Below are 18,936 nucleotides of genomic sequence, written 5' to 3'. Positions count from 1 at the left end.
AATCTCAAGCACTTGGCGAAGCACATTCATTAGCAGTAATCTTTAGGAAGCTTGACACCAACAAAAAAAATTTGCTCGTCTCAAAGTTATCACTTATGATTATTTCTCTTGTAATCCTTGAGTTAGGTCATAAAACTCGAAATGATCTATTGTATTCATCATATAACATAAAATGTCACCACTATTGCTGGAGTTGAATTGCCACAATAACAACTACTTTATATATCGCCGTTATAGATATGTCTATAACAACGACTTTATATATTGCCATTAAAGACATGTCTCTAACGACGATTAATAAATATCGCTACTATAGATTGTATTTAACGGTGACATATATGGCTGTTAAATATTGCCATTAAAATACTTTTAACGATAATATTTAATGGCCATTAAATGTCACCATTATTGATCACTAGCAATGACATTATGACATCACCGTCATAGGATTTTACTCTATAGCAGCAACCACGTATGTCGCCATCACTGATGTGTTATTAATGGCAACATGTGCGATCGTTAAATATATATACAAGGATTAGGGTCTACAACGGTGACATAACTGTCATCGTTATTGAGTTTATAATTAAGGCTCAATGGGCCCTTGTAATTTTTTTTGCTCTCTCTCTCTCTCTCTCTCGCTCGCTCTCTTTCTCTCCAGCCTCCCTCCTCCCTACTCAGATAACACCAACATATGCCTACTCCTTGCTCAGGTGATGCTGCCAGACCCAAACCTGGCCTCCCCCCTCCCTACTCGACCAATGTTGTCGGACCCAACATCCCTCCTCACTGCTCGGCTGACGCTGTAGAACTGGGCCTCCTCTGGAAGGTCTCTCTCTCTCTCTCTTCTTCCTTCTTTTCTCTTTCTTCTTCTTCTTCTTTGAGGCCATCACACTATGCAAAACCCCTTTGAGGCAGCTGAAAAATGGCTTGGTTTTTTATGAGACTAGGTCTTAATGCAAGCCCATGACCCAAACAATTGACCCATTAGACCAATTGGGTGTTAATGTAAGATGATTAGCTTTTAGGGTTCAAGGCTAAACCTGTATAGATCATATTTTAAGTTTTTGTTGGTTAACAGAGAAATCTTCTAGGTTATTATTTACATACCATTTGGTAGTTTTGATATTCAGCATATATTTATATTACAAGATGTCACTGATAATTTATTGACTTATTCACCGATTGTTTAGTTTTATAGCATTTTCTGTTCATTTTACCTTGATTTTTGTTTTCCTTCGCATACACTGGTTTATCTCCAGACCTACATTCTCCGAATAAGCATCTAAGGTCATTTGCAAATATAACAAGAAACTCACAACCAATGTGCCATTAAATCTAGTTTGTGTGCATGTGCATATTCATTTCATAACATTTTTTTAAATAACAATTTTTTTATGTATCACATAATCTAGAGCTATATCCGGTGTGCTTTCTACTCTAGGGTGTTGGAGAGGAGTGTACTAGAAGTGGTGCTAATTTTCAGCTTTTTGCAAGAAATGGACACCCTTTGGACTCAAATCAATGTCTCCGTGATAGCTTAAGAGCTACACTACTGCATCAAGCAATGGCCCTCCCACCATATAACATTATTTCACTTCACTGAATCAATTTATGAGAAATACTCTTACCATATCTATTGGTCATTTAAGCAGTCTATGGCATCATGAGTTCAACCATATTAAAGCATCACAATCAACTCAAATGAAAGCTCAAACATTAGTATTGGATACAATCTATTCCTGCAGTTAGCATTTCTCGCCAAGGAAGGTGTGACTCTATACATCTAGAACAACCTTTTTAAAAAAAAAGACCATTTTTTAATTTGAAAAAAATGAAAATCTAGTTACATTGTGACAATCGATAAATTATTTGAATAAACAATGTCTATATATTGGCATGCGACAAGGCTTTAACAGGTTATGTCAAGGAATTCACCTTCTCTTATCAATTATTAAGGTTCACTTTGTTACACTTTGAAAAATGTTTTGATTTTTATCATCTTACTCTTTTTATGATTAATTAAAAAGATTCTAAAGTTTACTTTCATCAAAGTTGTCGTTAGATTTATGGTAAAAAGATACAAAATTTTTAAACATGGTTAATTGATTGAATAAAAAAATGTGCACACACCACTTAGTTGTAGATATCTAAGGCTATTATGGTGGCCTATATTGATTGAATTGAAAAATGTGCATACACTACTTAGTTATAAATGTCTAGGGTTGTTGCATGCTTGCCTATGAATTTAGATGTGATTTGCTATGCAAGTTAAGTAAATGTGATACTTAACAATAAGTATTCAATTAATGAGGCAGAAAGAAGTGTGTGTAAATGTGTATATATATAAACTATGTAGTTAGGCTGAGCTTGGGAGAGGTAGGAGTGGAGATAAGAAATGTGTTTTATAGGTACCTTAGAAGCATGAACCATTGAGTCTTGTGCTCTATTGTGTGAACATCATAATGTGGATGTTGTGTTGCATTTTGTCATGTTGTGCGTTATGATTATCATGCAAAGAATGCATGAGTTTGTTCATGATGTGAGGAATGCATGAGCTTGTTCAACAACTCTATTTGAGACTACGTAGCATCATGCATTCCTCAAATCATAAACAAACTCATGCATTCCTCAATGTGAGGAATAAATGGGTTTTATGGTTTTTTTACTTTTTTCTTTCAATTAGCATTTAGGTATTTTTGTATTTTTTCATGTCAATCAACCTTAAACTTTATTCTTTTTGCATGTAATAAAATGTTATTTTTAATTTTACATTTTTCTTAAATTATTAATTAGAGACATTTTTTTCTTTTAAAAAAGTGCATTTGTGCTCACGCAAATTACCGTCACTCTTGAAAGAATTTCTTGTTGAATATAGTAAGATCGTCGTCTATGAATATGGATCAATCATGGATACACGTTCATGATAGAAGTTTTGAACCTTATACATCCGAAATTGATCGATTCCTAAAAACAACATATGCTCATGTTGATGGAGCTGGTAGGATCAGATGCCCATGTCAGGAGTACAAGAATACAAAATATAGACATGTAGATCACATCAAAACCATTTAATTGCATGTGGTTCTACCATGGAATATATTTAGCCCCATGCGAGTGTGGCTGAAACCCACGTAGATGTAGTGCATACATTTGAATTATGATGAGAGTGCGGATATGACAGACGATTATAATTGAGTCAATGAATTATTGGACGACATTATTATGATAACAACATTGGCTGCAACTCCAAATGATAACAGTGAACCCAGACTTCTTCAAGACTTAATGGGTGATGCCCGGAGCAACTATATCCAGGTTATACAGAGTTAACAAAACTAGCTTTCAATCTCAAGCTGTTATATATCAAAACATTGAACAATTGAGATAATAAACCATTTGAAATGTTGAGCATATCATCATGTTGATCCAAAACTAGCTTTCAATTTCATATTCGAAATGTACAAGAGCTCATTAGTATATACTAGACAACTGTGTTGAATGTAAGCCGTATATAATTGAACACAAACAGATAATCCACATGACAATGTTCAGCAAGCTATAATACAATATGAAAGTGAATTCACAAGTTGGATTTTATAGAATCACGAAGATGCATCTCTAGAATTACAAAGTCTCGTAAGAGGACCTAAGTGTGAATCACAGTCCTATCTAACTTGTAATGTGAATGGTTGGTATATCTTAAATTCTTATCACAGTCCTATTAAACTTTGACTACAAGATAAGGCTCTATCAAGTGCTTTGTTGGTATATCTTAAATTCTTATTAATGTATAGCAAGTGGATCATGTTGGAATTATTATTGTGAGTAATTTCATTTGCATTGTTATTATTAGAGTATTCCATTGGCATTATTATTGTTTAAATTTTGTTGAATGTAATGTTTGAATTGTTATTGTTAGAGTAAATCCATTTGCATTGTTATTGTTTGAATTTTATCAAATGTAATGTTTGAGTTATTATTGTTTGAGTGATTTCATTTGCATTGTTATTGGTTAAATTTTGTTAAATGTAATGTTTGAATTGTTACATTGTTATTGTTTGAATTTTGTTGAATGTAATGTTTGAATTTTGTTGCATTGTTATTGTTTCATATGCAATTCCTATGTGCAAAAAAAATTGTAGTCTACTAATATAAAAATTTATCTTTGCAAGTTTAAGGCCGACAACATTAATGTGTTGCCATTATTGGTCTTAAACCATCATAGCATGTAACGACTATGAGGTCGCCATTATAGGTCTTAAACTCATCATAGCATATAACAACAACTACGAGGTCACTGTTATAGGCTATAACACAATTTAATTCTCACCGTTATTTTCTATAACAACGACTAAGATGTTGTTGTTAAAGTCTGCTCGCCGTTATAGGCTAATCATTATTATAGACCAAGTCACCACTATTGGTGTCACGGGCCTATTTCCTTCAATGGGCCAGCGCGGCGCGACGGTCCTTCCTTACCGCTGCAAGCCTACTCGTCAGCTCGCTTGCCGGTCGCGGAAGCTTATGATCAGAGTGCAAGAGAGCAAGAGAGAATAGAGGGAGAGAAGTTGCAATCACAAGAAGCAATCACAACGAGGGTGAACAAAAGAAAGCTCAACGCATTTAATTCATTCACAATTTTGCCCGCAGGCTATTACAGTTCAAGTATACGGGCTGCCCCTTCGGGGTATTGATTCACCTGAACCGGGCAGCTTACATCAAACTCAATAAAAGCAAAACAGACTCTAGCGCAACTGTACACTGTAAGTCGCAAGGGAACATGCTCCCCCCTTCAAATCATGAGCCGTCCTCGGCGCCATCTGTTTCGTGGTAAGCCCTGACTTCAGTCGGGTAGCGACTGTTCATTCGAAATGCAGGCTCCCACGTTGGTTCTGCCGTTTCCTCCCACTGCACCAAGTATTTCTTCACTTGCCCCAAGTAGTTGACCTTGTGGCGAAGGATCTGACTGAGGTGCTTCTCGGCCCGTTGTGCTGCCGGGGCCCTCTGCATGATGGGAGCGCGTTGCGGCACATTGCGTTCCGGGTCTCCATCATCTGGATGGAACTGCTTGAGGTTGCACACGTGGAACACCGGGTGCACCTTGAAGTCTGGGGGCAACTCCAGCTTATATGCCAGCTTGCCCACCTTCTTTGTGATGGTGAAGGGTCCTTCATACTTTCTGAGTAGTCCGCGGTGCCGCCCGCGGAAGATGCCTGTGCGACCAGGATATAACTTCACCAACACTTGGTCCCCAACCTGGAACCCTGCGGGCCGACAGTGTTTGTCCGCCCACTTCTTCATTCTCTTCGCCGCTTTGTGTAAGAATGCCTTCGCCAACTCATTCTGCTCGTGCCAATCGCGAACAAACTGATAGGCGAAGGATGGCCTTCCCTTTTCTTGTGCGGCAAGAGTGTGCGGGGTCAGTGGCTGCTGCCCCGTGGCTATCTCAAACGGGCTGTGGCCTGAAGATTCGCTCTTCTGCAGATTATAACAAAACTGTGCCACATCAAGGAGTTTCACCCAATTTTTCTGATTGGCACTAACAAAGTGCCTAAGGTACTGCTCCAATATCCCATTGATGTGCTCTGTCTGCCCATCTGTCTGCGGATGGAAGCTTGTTGAAAACAGCAAATCAGAGCCAAGTAACCGAAATACTTCACGCCAGAACTTGCCCGTGAAGCGAGCATCGCGATCGCTCACAATGCTCTTTGGTATGCCCCAGTGCTTCACCACATGCTTTACGAACAACTCTGAAGTCTTCTCTGCAGGGCACTCCTTGGAAGCTGAGATGAAGGTGGCATACTTTGAGAAACGATCCACCATGACTAAAATAGAACTGAGGCCCTCTACCTTTGGCAGACTAACAATAAAGTCCATAGAGATGCTTTCCCAAGGACGTTCTGGAATTGGTAGAGGCTCAAGGAGACCGGCAGCCTTCTGGTTTGTCCCCTTATCTTGCTGGCAGATGAGGCATGTCCGCACATACCCCTCAACATCGTCTCTCATCTGCGGCCAATAGTAGCCGCGCTCAAGGAGTGCTAAGGTCCGCTCCTGACCAGGATGGCCGGCCCATAGTGTATCATGGCACTCCTTGAGTAGCTCTCGGCGAAGGCTTCCCCACCGTGGTACAAAGATGCGTCCCCCTTTTGTTACAAGGAGACCATCCTGTAGCCAAAATTGCCGAGTCTTTCCTGCCTGCGCCAGAGAAACAAGGTGTTGTGCGGTCGGATCCTACTGTGTACCCTCGCGGATGCGGCTCAACAATGCACCCTCCAAATGCACTTCAGAAGGCTCTGCGCGCGCAGCAGCTAATTCAGCCCTACGGCTCAGGGCATCCGCCACAACATTGGTTTTTCCAACCTTGTACTCTAAGGCAAAGTCGAACTCAGCCAAAAACATCTGCCATCGAGCTTGCTTGGGCGTCAACTTCTTTTGCGTCTGAAAATAGCTCGTGGCCACATTGTCCGTCTTGACGACGAACTCGGCACCCAAAAGGTAGTGCCGCCAGGTCCTGAGGCAATACACAATGGCGGTCATCTCACGTTCGTGCACTGTGTACCGCCTCTCTGCATCCTTCAGCTTACGACTCTCATATGCGATCGGATGACCGTCTTGCATAATAACTCCGCCAATGGCAAAGTCTGAGGCATCAGTGTGGACTTCGAAGGGTCTCGAATGATCAGGCAGTCGCAGCACTGGCTCCCTCACTAAGGCTTTCTTCAAGCCGTCGAAGGCATCTTGGCACGCTCTTGTCCAAAGCCATACCCGATTCTTCTTTAACAAATCCGTGAGGGGCGCAGCAATGAGGGAATAACCTTCGATAAAACGCCGATAATAGTTTGCCAAACCAAGGAATGACCGCAATTCTGGCACTTTGCTTGGCGGAACCCATTCCTGAATGGCCCTTATCTTCTGTCCATCCATACGCAGCACACCACGCCCCACAACGTGGCCAAGGAAGCTGATCTCCTCCTGCCCGAAGAGACACTTCTCTCGTTTGACACAGAGGTCATTATCCTTCAGCACCTGAAACACTGTTCGCAAGTGCCCGGCATGTTCCTCCATGTTGCTGCTGTAGATCACGATATCATCCAGGTAGACTACCACAAACTTGTCTAAGTAAGGGTAGAAGATCTGGTTCATTAAAGTCGTGAAAGTGGCTGGAGCATTTGTCAACCCGAATGGCATTACTAGAAATTCGTAAGCACCATAGCGAGTGACGCAAGTTGTTTTCGGCTCATCCCCTTCGGCAATCCTCACCTGCCAGTAACCCGATCGCAGATCTAGCTTGGAAAAGATACGGGCACTGCCTAGCTGATCGAACAAGTTTGCTATCAATGGCAATGGGTACTTGTTCTTCACCGTGACCTTGTTCAAAGCCCGGTAATCCACACATAACCGTTTAGAGCCATCATGTTTCATCTGAAAAAGGACCGGGGCACCAAATGGGGCTTTTGATGGACGAACAATGCCTGCGTCCAACATCTCATCTAACTGCGTGCGCAGTTCCTTCAGCTCAGCTGGCCCCATACGGTATGGAACCATAGCAGGAGGCTTCGCTCCCGGGGTCAACTCAATCTTGTGGTCGACCTCGCGTCTTGGCGGAAGACGCTTTGGCAATTCCGGGGGCATCACCCCCCGAAACTCCTCCAACAGTGGGGCTAGGGTCGGTGGCACTGCTGCTTCGACCTTCCCTTCCTCTGCGCGCACTGCCACTAAGAATGTCTGCTCCCCATGCTTGACACCCTTCTTTAGTTGCATTGCCGACAACACTGAAGACTTGCCTTTCTGCGTAAGGCACTGCACTGTATGGGACAGGTCTGACTCCATTATCGTCAGCGTGTTGAATTTTGGCAACATCATGACATTCTGGCTTCGCAGAAACTCCATACCCAAAATCATCTTGAAATCGTTCAGGGGCACCACAGAGAAGTTGGCTTTACCGACCCAACTTCCCACTTGAATAGCCACATCCCTTGCTTCACCAAGGATGGGCTTGGCCTCAGAGTTTACCGTTTTAATGGTCCTCTGCTTTGGCCCATGCTTCAAGCCCAACCGCTCTGCCTCTTCCCGCGAGACAAAGTTGTGTGTGGCCCCGGAGTCTATCATTGTTGAAGTAGACTTTCCATTCATAATAACTTCAGCGTATATGAGTTCCTTACTGACCTGCATGTTTTTAGTTGCGCAACTTCTAGCTGCGTTAATCGATCGCATGGCGCCCATCCTCGGTTGCATGGTCTCAGTGTCACTGCCTTCAGTATCGCTGCATTCTTCCTGTGCAGCATTGGCTTGCCCGTCGTCCTTTACAAGGCGCTTTGGGCACTGCCGGGCGATATGTCTATCACCACAAAACCAACATGTCACAACTGCACCCTTGTTGCTGTTGTTATGCTTTGTGTAGTTCTGTTTCTTTTCGGATTGATGGCGTGTCGACGCCTCACCTTTATCGTTGCGCTGCTCATCCTTCTTGCCTCCGTGGTCAGGCTTCTTCCCAACTTTGGTTGATGGGGTGAAAGGCTTGCGCTGAGTGTCAACTAAGCGCTCAGCCGCCACATATGCATCTTCCAAAATACGGGGGTTACTCCTTTCCACTTCAGACTGTGCCCATGGTTGAAGTCCCACAATGAACTAGTTGAGCATGTCGTCTTCTGGCATGTTAGGTATCTCCAGCATAAGCTTCTGGAACGTTCTGACATAGTCTTGCAATGAACTAGTATGTTTGAGTTCACGAACCATCCGGTAAGCCTGTCTCTGCGCATTTCTTGGCATGAAGTAGTTGCGCAACTCTACTTTGAAGTCGTCAAAGGTGTCTATCACACATTGACCCCTCTCCATGTCATTGCGCTTCCGCCTCCACCAAGCGATAGTATCACCATCAAGTAAAGCCGCTGCAGCCTTGATCCTCAGATCTTCGAGGGTCACATTTTGGATATCCAAGTAGTCTTCTACTTGGAACAAGAAGTTCTCAATGGCTTTGCTGTCGCGAGAACCATTGAATTTTGCGGGTCTAGGTACATCAATCCTTGATGGTCTCTCACCATTTCCGCCATTCAGGGTCACCGTCCGCTGCAACGTACGGTTCCTCAACTCAAGATCGGTCACTGTAGTCGTCAACGAAGTGACCTGCCCCATTAGTAAGTTCACCTGCTCTTGCAGGCTCGCCACCACATCATTCAATCCATTGAATGATTCACATGCGCGTGAAATCGCTTCATCATGCGAAGTCACATCTTCCACCAACTTGTTAACAGTTGCAGCCAACTCTTCTTGGCCCCGAGGTGAACCCATCTCCTCAGCTTCGGCAACTGCCTTGCCTCTGGTGTTGCGCAAGTGTTGATAAGGCGCCACGATGTCTTGCTCACAAATCGCAGCCTGTCGGCGTGTCTGTCGACACCGACTTCGGAGTCCCTTCCCCAGCACGAGAACGGGCTCTGCTACCACTTGTCACGGGCCTATTTCCTTCAATGGGCCAGCGCGGCGCGACGGTCCTTCCTTACCGCCGCAAGCCTACTCGTCAGCTCGCTTGCCGGTCGCGGAAGCTTATGATCAGAGTGCAAGAGAGCAAGAGAGAATAGAGGGAGAGAAGTTGCAATCACAAGAAGCAATCACAACGAGGGTGAACAAAAGAAAGCTCAACGCATTTAATTCATTCACAATTTTGCCCGCAGGCTATTACAGTTCAAGTATACGGGCTGCCCCTTCGGGGTATTGATTCACCTGAACCGGGCAGCTTACATCAGACTCAACAAAAGTAAAACAGACTCTAGCGCAACTGTACACTGTAAGTCGCAAGGGAACAATTGGAATGTATCCTTTAAAGGCGACTTATAATTGTCACCAAAACTAGATGGCCACTTTTTGTCGCCGTTATAAGTCTATAATGGTGACAAAGAAAGCAATAGCAACTACTTTCGTCGCCGTTATTGACCCTCATCCTTGTACTGGCACAACTCCACAAGTGAATTGAGTTAAAGTTTCAACTTTAATCCACGTACATCACAGACTACCCTCTCATGCTAATAATCCCAGCTCGACCAGTAAGCTTGTCCTCATAACAAAGAAGAAAAAAATGAAATGTTGTAGCTCAAAGGTTGGTGGCTTTTGGCAATTAGCACATAAGTAGGACGGCTAGTCATATCCATTAGTCATCCATTTGAGGAAAAAATATGTTATAAATAGAAACATAACTTGGTATCAGTGTGATTTGGATGACAGGGCGTCCAGTTTCATTGTGTGGAATATATATGTGAACGTGACAGTAGAGAAGGGAATATTCTTCTAACATGTTATGTTAAGATAATGTTTGTGGTAGAACTAACAAAAAAAAAACTTGCTAGGTTTTTTCATATGCAAAGCATGGATATATGACAGTGAAAACTGCAAGTTTGAAAATTGTTGGAGAAAAAAGTTCTTACACATCACAGATGAAAATTTTCCCATGTATGTATAAATAGAGAAACCATACTGAAAGATTCTTATGTAAAAATTCTGCCCCATTGGAGGACCGTACTTTTCACATTTTTTTCAAACAAACTTCCCATATTCTCTTATTTTATAAAATGCTGTAGTAAAATAAGATTTCTTTTCTGCAGTTGCATAAAAGAAACATAAGTAGCACTGCCACCAAGATCAACTGAATCTGATCCTGTTACAATGCGTGCTCAAGAAACACTTTTATAAATATTCAGTGATGAATGAGTCACTGAGAAGCCTCCATCCACGACAAGGTTATGCCCATTTGTGAATTTAGAATCATCGCTAGCCAAATAAAGTACAGCTTCAGCAACGTCCTCTGCCTTGCATTTCACGTTCGATAAAGCAGTGAATGGTTTAGTAAGCTTAACAAACTCCTGACCACTCACACCAGCGCCCCTTGTGCCCAGTGGAGTTTCAACGAAATAAGGTGAGACGCAATTCACTCTTATCCCAAACTGCCCCAGCTCTGCAGCCAAATTCCTTGTCAATCCTACAGTTGCATGTTTTGATGTAGTATAAGCATAATCAGTAATACCCCCAAACAGTGAGGCCACACTTGCTGTCAAAATTATGTTGCCTTTCCTTTCCGGAATCATCACTCTTGCTGCATGTTTGGCAGCCAAAAACATTCCAGTTACATTGATGTTCATGGTTCTCTCAAAGGTAGATTTCTCGTACCCGACTATCCCGTATAATGGTTTCTCCACTATACCAGCATTACTGAACATGATATCAATCTTACCATACTTGGCAACAGCAGAATCTACAGCAGAACGAATATCATCCTCACTTGTGATATTGCAATGCATGTAGAAGGCATCATCATCACCGGAAGTTAATTCGCGGGCAACTTTTTGGCCTAGTTCATCTTGGACATCCAGGATTGCGACTTTTGCGCCATGGCGATGGAATAATTTGGCAGCGCTGTGACCAATCCCACTTGCAGCACCAGTTATCATAGCTACCTTTCCTTTCAATCTGCCAACACATGATCAATATATGTTATTACTACCAATCAAGCCAAGGACAACTTGATTTTTGTTAATTAATATTGTTTTTTTTTTAGTTTTTGGCTAGGCCAAGGGAACCCTGTCACACGGAGACTCCATTTTGTCGTCCGTGTCTGTGTCAACACGTGTAGTGTCAGTGTCGACATGCATTGACACCTGGTCACTTCATTTTACCCTTCTAACATACAAGTTTGTATTCAATTTATAATTTATAATTATATTTTCAGTTTCACTACAAAAAAATTGTTAATTAGCGACGGAAAAAATCCATTGCTAATTAGCGACAGATTAGCTAGAGATAGAATCTGTCGCTAATTCGCGACGGATTAGCGAGGAAACAAATTTTATCGCTACGCCGTCGCTACTTAGCGACGGATTAGCGACTAAATTTTTTGTCGCTACTTTTTATTACAAGAACACCATTTTAGCGATGGATTTAGAGAGGGAACTCTGTCGTCGCTAATCCGTCGCTAATTAGCGACGGCGTAGCGACAGAATATATTCCGTCGCATTTTTTGTATTTTGATTTAGCGACGGCTTAGCGACGGAATGTTTTCGTCGCTAAGCCGTCGCTAAATGTCGCGTAAATCCCTAATCCCATCCCTCTTTCTCTTTTTCCTGTTTCGCTGTATTGCTTTCGCCCGCCGCCCTCTCCCTCCCGCCGCCCGTCGGCTCTCGCCACCGTCCGGCCGCCGCCGCCTCGCCGACGATCCTCGCTGCCGACCTCCCTGCTTGGCTAGCGGCTGCGCCAGGGACCCCGAGCACCGGCGACCCGCCGCCGACCTCTTCCTCATCCCTGTGGCTGCTGCCGGGAGGTGTTGTCTCCCCTTCGGTCGCCGGCGACTCGCAACCGGCGTCCTCAGCCGCCGACGACCGACGATCCTCCCTGCAGCCACCTCTTCGCCTCCACTCTGAGTTCCGGCGACCCAGTGGCCCCCGAGCTTCGCTCCAGGTCTCCCCCTCTCTGCTGTCGACTGCGCCGGCCACCGGCGACCTCGCCAGCCGCCGCTCCCCGTCCACCGCTCGCTAGCCGGCGCTCGCCAGCTGCCGCTCCCCGTTAACCTCCCGCCACCGTTCGGCGACGCGCAGGTAATCTTCTTCTTCTTCTTCTTCTTCTTCTTCACGCTGTACGTTAGCAAAATCTGTTCACAAAAGGGGAGCAAAAGAAAAAAGAAAAGATTAGATAAGACATCTCCTTTATTAGAATAACTAGAGGAAACTTATCCAAATGAGCTGGTTCAGACTCACTTGAGCTCCCGATGAACCACTTCACACTCTCAAGCTTGCACGAATGAAAAATATCCATGCTTGAACAAAGCAAGCTTGGATCAATCATTATCCAGACCTAATTTAGGGCATAAAAAGAAAAGTTCAGCAAAAGAACTGTCTATTACCCTAATTTTTTAGGAGAACATCTCCCCAAAAGTGGCAGAAAACATGGGGGAATTTTCGATGTGTTTGATGTTTCATATGGACAACAGCAGAAAAGGAAAAGTTTTATCTTGGGGGGTATTTCACCCGCACCAACAAACGTGCCCTTATGAACAATGTGCATAAATACCTCACTCATTCAGTATCTTGATTCTTGCCTCACATTTTAACCTAATCAACTAACTATTTTTCATAGATATTTGAGGTGGAAGTGCGAGATGTCACAATACCGCATTATTTTGTTGAATAGATAGTATTTCCTAAATCCAACTTCGGATTAAGAAATGGTGGGACCAAAGTGTTTTGGTCTGAACTTTTTGTAATCAACAAGAATTACATGTTGTACCTCCAATTGCCTATCTTTTAGATTTGAGGAACAAAATGACAGGGTGACACCAAGAAGAAGAACATTCAAAATTGATTCCGATCTTCTTGAAACTAACAAATTGAAAACACCAAGAAGAAGAACATTCAAAATTGCTTTCTAAGTAGTTCAGATTAGAAATTGTCTATGACTTTATGTTAGTCGACTGGTTCAACATGTTATAGCTGGTTTGTTAAATTAGCATCTTCTAGTTAGATTTGGCTTAACATATATACTATTTTTCTTTTATCTTCTTTCAATTAGTTAGAGTTGTTTTAATTTGTTTTAATTTTTTTAGTTAGTGTTTCATCTTGTTTCATGATTAGTTAGTTTGTTACTTAATTTGTTTTGTTTTTGTGCAGATTTTTCAACGGAACCAACTCATGCTCGGCCACCTGTGGTAAGTAAATGACAAAAACAATGCAAATCGGGTAAATACCCGTGGTGAGTAAGTGATGCAAACGTATCACATGTTATTTAATTTATTGAATGCAGCACTTTATTGTTCACACACTCACTTAGTTTTTGATATCTAGGACTGCTTTGTTGGAGTTCGGAGATCATGTTGAGCATGATTTTAATGTAGAAATATGGAAGTGTTCTTATTTTTGGAGTACGAAGTCCATGCTAAGCATGGTAGTAGTTAGTGAGATATTGAAGTGTGTTTGCTGCAGGTACATGTTTGCCATTTATTTGATATGAATGATTATGATGTATTGCAATGTTTGATGTAATTGTATCCATGCTTGCATGTAGTTACTTTCAATTTGATTTTGACTTCCATGTGAAATTTTATAATAAAAGCATGCTTCAAATGATTGTATCGTGTCATTAATAGTTTGCACATGAAAATATTAAGTTATCAATGCATGCATCAAAATTCTTGTTATTGTTTGACATAGTATATTGCATGATAAATTTGATATTTTCTTCATCGTAGCATTTTGATTGTTTTTTTCTTAATTCGTTAGGATACTATTCGTAACATCATACGACAGAATGACTGCAAACCGTGAATGGATGTACCGTAGGATAGTGGACAATGAGTTATCGCATGAATATATGGATGGTGTCGATAGTTTTATTGAATTTGCAACGGCGAGTGTCAGTACGGTAGATCCCACAGGTCGGATTAGGTGTCCCTGCAAGATTTGTAAGAATAATCGATTTGTAGAACCTCATGGCGTTAGACATCACCTATACAGGAAGGGTTTTGTGAGTGATTATCAAAACTGGACGTTTCATGGAGAAGAATTTAGAAACGATTTTGATGCACGGGTGAATGTGGTGCACGATAATCCATATACGAATTTGATATTTGATGCTGCAGGAACAGAACTGGGTTCTGCTATGAGTTCTAGTGATGTAAGAACTGCCGTAGATGAAGAATCACCAAACGATGCAGCTAGTAGATTTTATGATTTACTTAAAGATGCTGATGAGCCACTTTGGAACGGTTGTGAGAGTCACACTATCTTGTCTGCAGTTCTTCAACTAATGAATTTGAAGTCCGAGTATAATTTGAGTCAATCATGTTTTGACCGTTTGTGCATGATTGTGAAGAGTATGTTGCCTAAAGATGAGAAATTGCCACAAAATTTCTATCGTGCGAAAGTTATGGTCAACGCTCTAGGTATGGGTTACAAAAAGATTGATGCTTGTCCAAATCACTGCATGTTGTATTTCAAGGAGCAGGAAAATGACATATCATGCCCGTCATGTGGGCATCCTCGGTTCAAGCCAAAGACAAGAGGCAATGGTAGCACGAGATCAAAGGAAGTTTCATACAAGTCGCTCCGCTACTTTCTTATCACTCCTAGATTGCAGCGATTGTATATGTCTTCAAAGACAGCTAAACACATGAGATGACATGCAAATAAAGTTCAACACGATGAAAACAAGATCACGCATCCTGTTGACGCTGAAGCTTGGAAGCACTTTGATCGTACTCATCAAAACTTCGCAATGGAAGTGCGAAATGTTAGACTCGGTCTATGTACAGATGGATTTAATCCATTTGGGGATAGATCAACTCCATATTCATGCTGGCCAGTATTTGTAACTCCATACAACCTTCCACCAAGCTTGTGTATGAAACGTTCAAATCTTTTCTTGTCTCTGTTGATCCCTGGTCCGACCTCACCTGGCCAAAATCTTGATGTATATCTAAGGCCATTGATTGATGAATTAAAAGTACTGTGGGATGACGATGTTACCACGTATGATGCCCACAAAAAACAAAATTTTAACATGAAGGCCGCTGTTCTATGGACAATCAGTGACTTCCCTGCATATGGTATGTTATCTGGTTGGAGCACACATGGGAGGTTGGCTTGTCCGTACTGCATGGAGGATTCCAAAGCTTTTAGATTGAGGCATGGAAGGAAGCATTGCTGGTTTGATTGCCATCGTCGATTTCTACCCCGCGATCATCCGTTTCGACGTCAAAAGAATGCATTTACAGCAGGCACAACTGAAACGGAAGGTCCATCCTCAAGATTGTCTGGCATAGAGATTTTAAGAAGATTGCGATACTTTCCAGATGTATTAACAGATGCCCGCAGTCCTACACCCTTTCGTGGATTTGGGAAGGAACACAATTGGACGAAAAAATCTATTTTTTGGGAACTACCGTATTGGCCGACCCTATTGATACGACATAATTTGGATGTGATGCATGTAGAGAAAAATGTGTTTGATAATGTGTTCAATACAGTAATGAATATTAAAGGAAAAACGAAGGATAATCCGAAGGCCCGTATGGATTTAAAATTAATATGTAAAAGACCAGAATTGGAACTCAAAGAGTATAATGGCAAAGTACTAAAACCAAAGGCGAAGTACGTGCTCGGACCTGATCAAATAAAAATGTATGTCAATGGTTGAGACAACTGAGATTTCCAGATGGATATGTCTCTAACATTGCTCGGGCTGTGAAGATTGACGATGGACAGTTATATGGGTTGAAGAGCCATGATTGTCATATTTTTATGCAACGATTGATACCCCTAGCATTCCATGATATGTTAGACAAACCTATATGGGGGGTATTGTCTGAGTTGAGCGGATTTTTCAGAACATTGTGCGCATCGGAGGTCATTGTATCAGATGTAAAGAATCTCGAGGACTCTGTCATCACCACTGTTTGTCTGTTAGAAAAGATATTTCTGCCAGCATTTTTCGATGTTATGGAACATTTGATCATACATCTGCCATATGAACTAAGGGTTGGTGGACCTGTGCAATATCGATGGATGTACCCATTTGAAAGGTATATGTTTTTTTATATTTGTCTCTTTAATGACAGATATTTAAAATTTGAAATGTATATTCTTGTCAGATGCATGTTCGACCTAAAAAAAAAAGGTTCGTAATAAAGCAAGAGTAGAAGGGTCTATTTGTGAGGCGTACACTTTAGAAGAGATTTCAAATTTCTCATCTATGTACTTCGAACCTCATATTCCAACACGTTACACATGCCCGCCCCGTAACGATGATGGAGAACAAGTAACTGTAGCTGACAAGCTGTCGATATTTCAACCACTTGGGCATGCATTTGGTAGTTGCCGATTAAGGCTATTGACAGATCGAGAGAAAGATGCAGCACACATCTATATTCTTTTTAATTGCTCAGCGATCGACCCATACATCGAGTAAGTATATGTATATGCAACTCAATTATAAATCCTTTTATGTTCTATATGTGGATACATGACTCGGTAATATAAGTATTTGTGGTTTGCAGACGATTTGATCTGGAGTTGCGAAACGAAGTTTCACATCTCACTGATGCAGAAGTACAAAAAGAACGCGAAACTAAGTTTGTGGAGTGGTTGAAACAGTTGGTAAAGAAGCTAACATAAATTTTGTACTTATAAACAACACTAAGTTACTTAATTGATCGTGATCACAATCATTGTTTATGTTTGTGCGTAGGTTCGCAATGGTGATGTTAAAGATCAAGGAATATGTGATTTAGAAAATGGTCCGACCAAAGTTGTGCAATGCTACAACGGGTATATCGTAAATGGTTATTGATTCCATACAAAAGACTACGGTATAAACAAATCAACGATAAATAGTGGCGTGTGTGTCAAGGGTAGCAGCTACGGTGAAAATGAACATGATTACTACGGTGTTATAGAGGAAATAATGGAGTTGACTTACTTAGGCATGAATAACAGGGTTACGGTATTCAAGTGTCATTGGTTTGATCCAACTGCAACAAGAGTCGACAAAGCTTCAAGCATTGTGGAGGTGAATCATAAATCCAGGTTTGGAACATATGAACCATTCAGATTAGCCTCGCAAGCTCAACAAGTTTATTATACTTCATATCCGAGTATAAAAAAGTCAGATAGAAATGAATGGTGGGCAGTTTGCAAGGTGAAATCCAAACTATACCCCGAGTATGATCAGTTACAGGAAGATGAGTTAGCTGAAGACAGTGATTACTATCAATCAGATGATGTCTGTGACTTCGCTTATGGTCACGATGTTGCGCATGATATGCATGTCATATCTCCATTGGCTGATGAAATATTCATAGAGGAATGTGATCCAAATGATGTACCAAGTGGATGGGCAAACAATGAAGAAGAAGAAGAAGAAGAAGAAGAAGAAGAAGAAGAAGAATAAGAAAGTCAAACTAGTGACGAGGAAGAATTCTCAAGCTAGTGAGCAAAATCTTATACTACAAACCTCTATTTAAATGCATTGTAATACTTGATGTGAGTTGTATTGCAATACTTTGTGTGAATGATTAAAAATTTTATTTGAATGTATTGTAATACTTGATACGAATGATTCGAATGCATTGTAATACTTGATGTGAATGATTTCAATTATCTGAATGTATTATAATTTATGCAATTAACGAATGATTTGAATTAGTGCAATACTTGATGTCAATGATTTGAATTCATTGCAATGCTTGATGTTATTGACTTGAATGCATTGTAATACTTTATGTGAATTATTTGAATGTATTGTATGACATATGTTATTTGTTAGAATATGGTTCGTGGAGGTTATAGTGGTCGCTCATCCAGTAGTAGCCAGGCTCAACCTTCATCTTCACGGGCTCCTGTGAAAGGTATATCATATAACTAATTAGATGCTTGATTAGTTCAAATGCACATTCTGAGAATTTCTAATGTATTTTTTTACAGATGATGTTGCGCCTGTACACGACCCACCTACACCAGTTGATCGCACAAGTCAACAGCCAACACAGGAAACAGGGTCTTCTCAGGCTGGCATAAGAAGACTGATTCGAATAGTGTATATCGATAATCGACCGTAAGTATTTTGTTTTCAATTATTGCATATCTTTTAAATATTTTATATTGATATTTACTGTGTAACAATTCATGTGCAGCACGAGGTTTGAGCCACAAGAAGTAGTACGGGAGATTAGGAATTCACTTCTTTAACATCTACCAGGACCAGTTGCTCAATGGAAAGAGTACCCAAAGGAGGTGTTAGACAGATTGTGGTCCTCATTCATGGTATACAGTTGTTCCTCATAGTTAATGTGTTTCATATTTAATTTATTTAAGCAATGTCTACTAACTTTCTGAAAATATTTGTAGGCTTTGAATCGCTTTGCAACTACGGTGGAAGAAAATGATGCAAGGAAGGTGTGACAGA

The 18,936-nt window shown here is 41.4% G+C and overlaps 1 protein-coding gene across 1 annotated transcript in view; it reads right to left on the bottom strand.

Annotated features, from left to right (window-relative positions):
• Window positions 1-10,554: 10,554 nt before the first annotated feature.
• The window catches only part of LOC149847227 (secoisolariciresinol dehydrogenase-like), a 30,006-nt gene continuing 21,624 nt past the window's right edge, over window positions 10,555-18,936 (bottom strand). The window contains exon 2 of the mRNA XM_089996875.1: window positions 10,555-11,457. Coding sequence (XP_089853001.1) covers window positions 10,665-11,457 — 793 coding nt within the window. The 3' untranslated portion in view covers window positions 10,555-10,664. The remainder of the gene's footprint in view (window positions 11,458-18,936) is intronic.

Source organism: Nuphar pumila, chromosome 2 (genome assembly GCF_984573655.1).
Source record: "Nuphar pumila chromosome 2, dmNupPumi1.hap1.1, whole genome shotgun sequence".
Taxonomy (NCBI): Eukaryota; Viridiplantae; Streptophyta; class Magnoliopsida; order Nymphaeales; family Nymphaeaceae; genus Nuphar; species Nuphar pumila.
The sequence above is the reverse complement of the archived record's forward strand: the minus strand, read 5'-3'. Positions and strand labels throughout refer to the sequence as shown.